The sequence below is a fragment of the Myotis brandtii genome, unplaced genomic scaffold, assembly GCF_000412655.1.
Source record: "Myotis brandtii unplaced genomic scaffold, ASM41265v1 scaffold190, whole genome shotgun sequence".
NCBI classification, from domain to species: Eukaryota; Metazoa; Chordata; class Mammalia; order Chiroptera; family Vespertilionidae; genus Myotis; species Myotis brandtii.
The window spans coordinates 1,362,785-1,373,398 of record NW_005357076.1 but is presented as its reverse complement, the minus strand read 5'-3'; the positions used below and the strand labels follow the sequence as shown (position 1 = coordinate 1,373,398).

The 10,614-nt window shown below is 50.2% G+C and overlaps 1 protein-coding gene across 32 annotated transcripts in view; it reads right to left on the bottom strand.

Moving 5' to 3' along the window:
* The window catches only part of KCNMA1 (potassium channel, calcium activated large conductance subfamily M alpha, member 1), a 697,075-nt gene that overhangs the window by 488,018 nt on the left and 198,443 nt on the right, over positions 1 to 10,614 (bottom strand). For all 32 annotated transcript variants that reach the window (XM_014538327.1, XM_005864642.2, XM_014538330.1 and 29 more), the window contains exon 2: positions 9,359 to 9,520. In XM_014538327.1, coding sequence (XP_014393813.1) covers positions 9,359 to 9,520 — 162 coding nt within the window. The remainder of the gene's footprint in view (positions 1 to 9,358; positions 9,521 to 10,614) is intronic.

Sequence of the window (10,614 nt, the reverse complement as noted above, 5' to 3'; positions counted from 1 at the left end):
AAAAGGAGGAGGAGGGGGGGGGGGGAGGAGGAGGAAGAGGAGAAGGGAGGGAGGGAGGGAGGGAAAAAAGCCTCTTTCTGGCCTTAGACCCTACAAATGGGGCTCCCAGTGTTCCAGACGGGGCTGTTCGGGGCTGCAGGCACGAGGCAGCCTGCCTGCTCCTAAACATAGCCCACTGAACTAAACTGGGAAGCTCAGCTTGCGTGTGGTCCCAAGCGTGACTTTCCGAGCACGTGCTCTGGTGCCGACAATGGCTGGCGACTTTGTCATCATCGTCATGGCTATTTTTGAGTCTCCCTGCTAAACAAACTTCCTCGCGGCTGAAATGCAGGCCCTGAGGAGAGCCTCAATCCACTAGGCTATGTTCTGGCAAATAGGGGCTAAGCCATTGCACCCTCTGAAGGCTGTGGGGGAAAAGCCGGGTGAGAAAACTCTCCCAGCCAAAGATGGCAGGCTCCAATTCCTACAGAGCCTCCAGGGGGCGCCAGCTTTTACCGCTTGGGAAGGGAGGGAGGGGTTTAACCTTAGTCATATAAACACATTAGCACAGACCCGTGTCCAGAAGATGAGATCAGGACTGGAAGAGTCGACTCCCAGCACCATCCAAGGACTGAGGGACAGGCCACTTCAAATATCTTGCCACCCAAGAGCAGTGTAGCGAAATACAAGCCTAACATTTTTGCTGTCAACTCTCTAGATGATTTCACTGTGCAGATTTCGCTGGAAGGACCAACATGTGTCCAATGCCTTGAATAGCATCTGACACCAAGCAGGTACCTCAGAAACGTTTGCAGGGATGATGAACGGCTCAGAGATGCCTCGCTCGGGCAGGAGGATCTGTGTCCTTATCTTGTGGGGACGTAACACACTTCCCGGCATCCATCAGCTGGGTCTGAGGTTGCTGCCCGCCAAAACGAACGCTGAAGACACCTCCCCACATAGTCTTATGACAAGCCTTCTGACACCAGCCCTGTGTTTGTCCGCCTCGCCCCACACCCAGGGAGGACAGGACACGGGGACCACAGTGAGCGCACTTGACCCTCTTTCCGCAGACTCATCTGTCATCCTGCCAAGGCGTTTCCTGTGACACACCGCCTACCATGCACAGCTCCCAGGGAGACTCCCGCCCTCCCGCTGGCCCCCTGCCAGCTGGGGAAGGCTATACCAAGTGAGAATTTCCTGGCCGACTTGACAATGGTGAGTCAGGCTGCCATGAGCCAGCTGCAGAAGCGACAGGGCCTGAATTGTGTGCATGAACCAAAGATCAACAGCTGGCTAGACCCAAAGCAGGGCCTGGGATACTCAGACCCCTGTCCAGCGGCCATGCCAGAGCCAGCTGGCCATGTGAGGGGACGCCTGAGTCTGGCGAGGCCTGGGGGGCGGTTCCATCTCTGTAGCAGGAAAGGATGTGTGCTCCACTCACCCCTGCATCCTCGGACCAGCCCATTTCCTCCATGACACATGGTGACTGGGCCCACACAACTATAACAAAAATAGTCATAACTAATGCTTATTCAGCACTAACCATGAAAGAGGCACGACTCTTGACATTTTACACCCACTGATGCAGCAAATCCTCAAAACAACACTAAGAGGCCGGGACTGTTATTGCGCTCATTGAACAGACAAGGAAACTGAGGCACCAAAATATGCAGCGACCAGCCCAGGATAAAAGCCCTAGAGCAGTGGTTCTCAACCTGTGGGTCACGACCTCTTTGGGGGTCGAACAACCCTTTAACAGGGGTCGCCTAAGACCATCGGAAAACACATATATAATTACATATTGTTTTTGTGATTAATCACTATGCTTTCATTATGTTCAATTTGTAACAATGAAAATACATCCCGCATATCAGATATTTACATTACGATTTCATAACAGTAGCAACATTACAGTTATGGAGTAGCAACGAAAATAATTTTATGGTTGGGGGTCACCACCACATGAGGAACTGTATTAAAGGGTCTCGGCATTAGGAAGGTTGAGAACTACTGCCCTAGAGAGTGGTGGAGCTGGGGCGACTGCAGAAGCTGGGTTCAAACCGCCCTATTGCCCCACCCATAGCAGCCCTCCATGCCCCAAGGCCACGGCATCCCAAGGACGCGTGTCCCAGAGCGAGAGGCAAGGCAGGAGCTGGAGACTTGGGATGCTAAGTGCTTGACCGGACCTCCTCGTGGTCCCAACCAAATGAGAAAGAGACACAGATCAGAAGAGAGCAGGAGCCCAGCTCCAAAGGGGCTGGATCTGGGTCAGCAAAGGGGTGGGACTCCTAACTCCCAGCCCCGACAGAGAAGCTGAACCAGAGGGGACAGAGGAAGGAGCCTGGCTAGGGAAGGCTGGCCCGGGCTGCTTGACTGGGCGCTACATTCAATCTGTGTGTTGGGGAACAGCAACAAAAGTCTGTGGACTGGATAGATGGATGCATGGATATAAGAGGGCGAACAGACATGGGGGTGAGGTGGAAGGACAATCCCTCCCCTCCACCCCGAAACCCCAGAGAAGGGAGGCAACAAGCGGCTCTTCCTTTCCCCAGAGCAGTCGAGGACTGATTATTGGAACTGTCCTTCATTTTTGCAGGGGAGGTCAGAGAAGCCAACACACCAGCTAGTAAATTAACAGCTGCTCTTTACAGAAGGCTCTGGAGAGGCCGGCACACAGCACGTGACCTGCAGGCCAGCGCAGACCAGCAGCCAGAGCAGCTGACGCCCCGCCTGCAGGCCTGCAGTGGGCGCTCGCCATGGTAGGGACTAGACGCTGGGCTGCCAGGTGGGGCCTGGGGTGCACCGAACCCGGGGGATGCAGGCGGCAGAGGGGGAAACTTAGGGAGAGGCCTGCTACAGAATTTCCACACACATTCCACTAACCATGGGAGGGGAAATCTATGCTTAGCCAGCTGAGAACCTGCTGTGGAACCCGGAGGCCCCCTCCCTGGCTCTGGCCTCTGTCTCCCCATCTCTCCGCATCATTTAGTTGAGCTTATGGAGGTCTCTATGAAAAGGGGGCAGATGGTACATCTTACTTAGCCTTTCCTTGTGCCATGAGGAACTGTGGAGCAGGCCCACTGACCACTCAGAGAGGGACAGTGACAGTCACAGAGCAGAACTTGCTGACTTAGTTCGGGGGTTGGCAAACTTCTGTACAGGGCCAGACAGTACCTATTTCTGGCTGGTGGATATTTCAGACTCTGTAGATGCTACTCAATTCTGCTGTTGCAGTGCCTTGCAAAGGCAGCTACAGAAATATGTGAGTGAGCATGGCCGCCTCCCAATAAAACTCTGTTTATGAGCGCTGAAATCTGAATTGAATTTCAAATAATTTTCACATGTCACAAAATATTCTTCTTCTGATTCTTTTAAAAGCCATTTTAAAATGTAAAACCCATCCTTAGCTGTGGGCCGTACAAAAGAGGCAGTCAGCCAGCCCTGGGCCCCGGGCCACAGCTGGCAATCCCTGGTTCAATGCTCCCCCAAGTGTGTTCTTTGTGATGCCCACGGGTATTTCATGGGGAAAGAGTTCCATGGCGAAACAGGCATGGGAAATGCCGGGGAAAGGCAGCCTTTCTGCTTCTTCACTGTAGGACTCCTTCGAGACTTACTTGCTGATACACACTGGCAATCTCCAACAGGCGATGAGAAATAGTCTGTCCGGGTTCCAGGGAACCACTCCAATGCTGGGACATCTCCTAGACGAGTGATGGCGAACCTTTTGAGCTCGGCGTATCAGCATTTTGAAAAACCCTAACTTAACTCTGGTGCCGTGTCACATATAGAAATTTTTTGATATTTGCAACCATAGTAAAACAAAGATTTATATTTTTGATATTTATTTTATATATTTAAATGCCATTTAACAAAGAAAAATCAACCAAAAAAATGAGTTCGAATGTCACTCTGACACGCGTGTCATAGGTTCGCCATCACTGGTCTAGATCCAGTTTCTGTAGAACCTAATTAGAGCAATAGGAGGAAGTCTGACCAACAGTGCCACCCAAGGGCGCCCTGCCTCTCTCTGACCCTCTCCGGGCACAGGCAGCTCACTACCTATCGTGGTGCCTGCTGGATTCAGGGACTTCTCCAACTCGTGTTCTCTCACCCAGTGATGCCGGGTCACAAGTAACAAATGTGGGGCCTCTTTCATCAGATGGAGACAAAATCTCATGTTTCATAATTTTATAAAAAAAGCATCCCTTCTTTGTCTTATTTGATTCATACCCAAAATATAAACTCTATTTATGCACAGGATAAAATTAAGATATTATTAAGTACTGAAAGAGAATAACTCTTTGTTTCCTTTAAAAGAAATTTTACTTAGGGGAGTAAAAACAACAACAACAACACTCAAGCAAAATCTCAATTTACTCCAAACTGTGCAGAGAGAGGAATCTACCTGTTCATTATGGGGCATCACTATGGGGCATTCATAGTAGAAACACATGCCTGTGAGGCCACTAGTCTTTCTGCCACATAGGGCTTTGTAGGTGATATAAAAAACTCATGCAGATTTGTCTGAAATGTAAAAAAAAGAAAAAGGAGTGAAGCCTAGATGAGAGGAAGAGAGAGGAAGATGGGAACGTGAGCTGTGTGTGAACTGGCCTCCAGGCACCATGAAGCAGAAAAGCAGGGGGTGCGGATGAGAAACGTCACCGGCACCATAAGCCACCCAAAGGGAGAAACGATGGCGAGGGATGTCACATACTCGATTAAGCATATGCCCATGTGCACCTCCACTTTGCCCGACGCTCCCATTTCATGGGCAGTGAGCGTCTCTGGTAACTCTATGAAACGAGCAGGATTATTTCTATTTGAAAGGTGTATTTGATACATATTTTCTTTGGGGCCCTGGGAGATGAGATAGAATAGCCAGGCTACGTAAATAACGTTAATGTGAAACGTTAATGCCACACATGTGGCATATTTAGGAAGATAAAGGGAAAGTCTGGCATTTTTCTTCCTCCTTACTTCAGCTAGTCATCCTGCACAAGGTAAAGGAAGTAGCATATGTTTTCAGTTCTCGGATTACATGTGGATGCATCCTGGAGAAGTATTCAAATGCAGTATAGTTCTATGGGAATGTGAGGAAAATAACCAACAGAACAATTCTAAAGTCTCTATCTTTGCTCAGGTATTAGCAAGACCAGTCTTGGAAGAGAAAGACAGAACACCGAATCAGGAAGGAGTGGGGCCGAGGGGCAGCCCAGGCAGGGTAGACACTGCTTACACTTCGAGGTGAAGTCATGCTTGGCCACACGCCAGTTTCCCTAGGCCCTAGGGAGACGGTCACTCTGAGATCAGCGTGGAAATTAATATGAATATTCAGAAGCAATGTACTAACGTAGATGGTGTGAGTGTGTGTATCTGTGTGTCTATAACATTCCCCATCATAAATGGTCTCTCTGGTACTATCACTCTTGTGCTATCTTATCATAGAAAATTCCTTCCTAAGGAATTTCTTTCAATTTCTCACTTTTAATTTCTTTTTTAAAAAAATAATACAATGTTGCTTTATTTTATTTTTTAAATATATTTTTATTGATTTCAGAGAGGAAGGGAGAGGGAGAGAGATAGAAACATCAATGAAGAGAGAGAATCATTGATTGGCGGCCTCCTGCATGCCTCCCACTGGGGATTGAGCCTATAATCCAGGCATGTGGCTTGATCGAGAATTGAATCGGGACCTCCTGGTTCATAAGTCAATGCTCAACCATTGAGCCACGCTGGTCAGGCTCAATTTCTTTATTTATAAAATAAGGAGATGAACTAGACCAAAAGTCAGCAAACTATGGCCCATGAAATAACTCTGGCCCGCCACCTGATTTTGTAAATAAGCCCGAATTGGATCACAGTCCTGCCCAAGTATTATTGGTGGCTGCTTTCAAAATGCAAAGGCAGAGTTGAGTAGTTGTGTCAGAAGCCCTACAGTGTGCCAAGCCTAAAGTACTCACTATCTGGCCCTTTTACAGAAAAACTTACCAACCCTGAACCACACCATCACTAACACTGATTTCAGCAAAACGTATTTTTTTTTTTAAATTGAAAAGGGAAGCTGAACAGCCGGTGTCTGGTCTTGCTTTAGTCCTGTTGTTGGAAGGATAACAAGCAGACAGCTCAAGACAAACACAGCTTGGGTTCTGAATGGGCAGCGCTGCTTTCTCTGTGCACTGAGACTTCCGTGTGAATCTCCTCGCTCAGAGCAAGGACATGCTTCTCCCGGAGGGCAGGCCTCCTCCGGACTGAGGTGCCGCTCTCTGTGCGGGGGACCTGCTCGCTCTCAGGGCGCCAGAGCAGCCCGGACAGGATTGTCTCCAAGGAGACCTTCGGAGAGCAGCTGGCTTCCTGGACAAGGAGGCCCGGGCAGACTGTGCATGGCCACGCAAATGTGAACAGAATCCGGCCAAGTAGCCTTAGGACCTAATTGGCTCAGAGACAGGAAAGTCAAAATGTCACAGCCAAAGCGACAGCTGGCGGTGGCTTAGAGAAGAAGAGGCATTATCTTCAACTCGGAAGTAACGACACAGAAAGGGCACCGCACAGGAGTCCGAGGCCGGCACGCACTGGCCGGGAGGCTGCGTACTCTGGGCAGGTCGTTGCCTTTCCTGTGCCTTGCTTTTCTCAGCTATAAAATGGAAGTAAATTCACTGTTAAGCCTGGCTTGCTTGCTTCTTTGTAATGAACCCGTACAACACCACAAAACGGGAGACACAAAAAATAGGACAAGGTCCCTACCCTTCAATCTGATCATAACGTACAGGGTCTAGCACATGCCCAGCTCACAAGTCACTCCTGTGACTGTCAGCGGTAGTATCCAGGCGGATGCTGGGTGCACCTGGCTTGTGATTCCCCTTCTACAATGTCACCCACACCCACCTTCCTGCCTCCACAGGTTTGTGTCAGTTCAGGCCTTGCCTCTCCAGGTCCGTCTGCTGAGTCCAGTCACAGTGCCGGGAGCTCACTATCCCAACTGACCCCCCACCTCTGAGCTCCTGCCTCCTCAATTCAGTCTCCATTTGTCCGCCAGCTCTCTCAGCACAACCACCAACCATGATACCCTTCCCTCAAAATCTCCTTCCCTACAAAAGTCCATCCAAATTCTTCCGCTTGGCATTTGAAGCATGAACAAGCCTTCTCCAGCCCACCTCCCAGGCTCACTTCCCCTCGAGGCCTTTGTGTTCCAGCCCGCCAGGCCTCCTTCCACCAATGCAGCCCCCTTCCCTGCACCTGCACTCCTCCTCTCTGCTCTGATGTTCGAGATCCTAACTCACATTTCAAAGCTCAGCTCAAATGCTCTCTGTTTTATTCGGGATTCTCAGCTTCCGGCCCACTAAGTGGCCCCTTCTTGGTTTCAAGCTCAGGTACATTTTTTTTTCTATCACAAGTGTGTGCTCGGTGCATCTTGAAGTAGAAGTTTCAGCTCAAAGGTTTCCCTCCTATGACGGCCTCCTTGATCCTCCCAATTCTCCATACTGGGCTCCCGACCCCAACACACACTCCCGCAACCCTCCTAGCATTTCTCCTCCAGTAACTTCCATCCACGGGGCAACGGGAGCCGAATCGGCCCTTGCTCTCCACGGGGCTGAAAAGAACACCCAGAGTCGATGCTCCGTAACTCCTGGCTGATGCTGATGAAGATCCTCAGAACTGTCTGCAATGGCCCCTGGGAGCTGTGGGTGCTGCACATCTGTGTGACCGAACTGGCTGCTGCTCCTCATCCACCATCAGCACCAGACACATAGAAGGCACTGCCTCCGTTTCACCCCCACATCCATGCCCAGACCCAGAATTCAACGTCTTTACGTTTCACCCGTAGAATCCACTCACATACAAGCATGAGAGAGCAATGAAGACAACTGGAAACTTGGGGAGGGGTAGGAGGGAGACAGGGTGGTGGTTACACAGCACAGCCCACAGCCATGCCACCTTCAGGACCTCATTAGACACCCAGTGCGGCAAGTTTTTCCTGGACCGTGCCCTCTCTATCTTCCTGCATGCAGCAACTGCCTGGCTCATTTCTCTCTCCTCTTTCCTCCAAAATCCCAGCTTTAAATCTCTCTCCTTTTTGTCTTGCTACCAATTGACATCAGCTATGGTTTCATACCCAGAGCCTTAGAAGGCTCAGCTCATGAGGGGTCCCCCAGATAGCAGAGCCCCGTGCCCCCAAAGGCTGCTTGGCCACCACCTTTGTCACTCAGGCATGGCATTCGGTGCTTGACTCCTTCCCTCAAGCTGTCTGCAAGTATTTTTCCCAAACATGAGGTAGATTCGACGGGTGAAATGTTCACCAGCTCCCTCCATCTGCAGTCACCTCCTCGCCGACTTTTTGCCATGAAATGTCAAGGGAGATAACATCCACTTCCCAGCATCCCTGCCTGATCTCCGATCCACGCGGCCATCAGGACATCCCCACTCACTCTGTCTAGGAGTCAAGTGACTTGTGACCAAGCCCCAGTCTCAGGGCCAGGAAGGGCAGCCCATATAAAACAGCTCCCAGAATTATAAGAAGAAATTATTTGAAATGCAAATCCTTCTCAGGGAAACTCCTGACCCAGAGCAGACCCAAAAAAGCCCATGGGCAGGGCTCCCCCAGGGAAGGGCCCACGTATGTCCGGAGCATGGCCTGGCCAGGGACCAATTTGTGTTTGTTTGTCTGGGACTTTTCCTGCTTTTGCACCAAAAGACCCATGTCCAAGATACCCCCATTCCCAGGCAAACTGGGCTGTTTGGTCACTACAGGTCACTACTATGATCCTTGCCAAGAACCAGAGGTCATGAGGCCAATGGGTGAAGCCAAACTCCATACATGCCGATCAGAGAGAAAGCAGGACATGCACGGAGAAGAGCAGGATGGTCCCTGGCTGCAGACGGGGCAGGAAACGGCCTCGTCAGGAAATGGTAACAGGAGCAATGACCCTCAGGTGGCTGCCAGGGAGTTTCACCAGCGTGAGCAAGGATCTCCCCGTGGGCAGGACCCAGATCACACAGGGCAGGAGGGCAGGAAACTCTTAGCAGTCGGAGGACAATAATCACATCCCCAGAAGACCAGCAAACACATGCGTGCACCCACACACACGCACGCACGCACACACACACACACACACACACACACACACTCTCAGAATGCCCTGAATCCCTCCGCAACGGGCCCTCTGTGCCCCCAGACGATGGCCCACTCTGCAAACCACGGGCTTAGATGTGCATGAACCCAGCCTCTCCCCCAGGCCTAGAAATAAGCACTCGCTGTTCACCCCACCTCCCAACAGCCAGGGGCCTGGCGACGACCCCAGGAAGCATCACATCCCTCTCAACAAAGGGATCATGGACCAGGCAGCAGGCCTCCTCGGTGAGGAGGGAGTTGAGGACTCACCAGGACTCGGCCGGTCAGTGTCTGGGCGGAGATCATCACCCCCGCCCAGTCCTTCACGGAGGTCATCCAGCCGACCTCAGCTGCCACCACCTCCTCTTTCTCGTCCACTGGCTTGAGAGTGCCATCAGCCTGGCTGGAGCCATTGTTAATCTTCTGGGCCTCCTGGCAACAGAGAGAACAAGGGTTGAGACATTTTTAAAAAACAGAGACCTCAAAAGATCAAAGGGTCCTGGGTTCGGGTAGGGACTGGCCTACACGTTCAGGGGTAGAGAGGAAGGTATGGGTTGTGGTTTTAATCAGTTTTTTAAATCTTTTTTTAATCTTTTATTTATTCTTAAAGCATATTTGTGAAAGAATGACATTATTCTCTTTCTGTTTTAAAGAAAAAAAGCCACATAGCTCAGGAGGAAAGGCGTCTTAACTGGGGTCTCTCTCCACCTGCCCATCCTCCGTGCCCTTCTCACATTAGTGCCCAATCTTTTCCTTAAGGAATTCCCCATGTCCTCATCTCCATCTGTGCTGTTCAAAAGGGGCTGAGAGACCCATACTGGCTCCAGGAACTGGGACTGCTCAATCATATCATTCCATCCCCCCAGCAACAGTGACTGGGCCACGGATGGTCACAGGATCCACGCCAACCCAATACAACTCAAGCCCAGGACTTTTGCTGTGAAAAGTAGGAAAGGTAATCCTTCCCTGAGAATGAAGGCAGCACAGAAAAGTGATAAAATACTGATGTCATCATTTGAACACCTGGATCCAGCTGTGCCTGAAATCCACCCCAGACCTTTTCACTTACAGGAGATAATCAATTCCCCTTCATGTCCTCAATGTGCTTGAGGACATAAGGCTGACATCCTCAGATAACTGAGCCCCACCCTGGGCCCTAAATTGAACTCTTTTGCATGCAATGTGTCCTCTCTCCCCACAAATACTCTTCTCCCACAAAGGGTCACAACTTGCTCCCTCAAGTCTTTGCTTAAATATCACCTTTTCAATGAGGTCTTCTCTGGCTACCCTTTAAAAAGTACAAGTCTGGTTTCCTACAGCACAGCCGTTCTGCTTTATTTTTCTCCACAGCATTAAAACCTCTAATACACTCTATAATTCACTTACTTACTTCATTTACTGTCTGCCTCCCCCAACTGCTGTATCACGAGTGCCTAGCAAACAGTTGGCTCAGTAAACATAAAGAAAGAAAGAAAGAAAGAAAGAAAGAAAGAAAGAAAGAAAGAAAGAAAGAAAGAAAGAAAGAA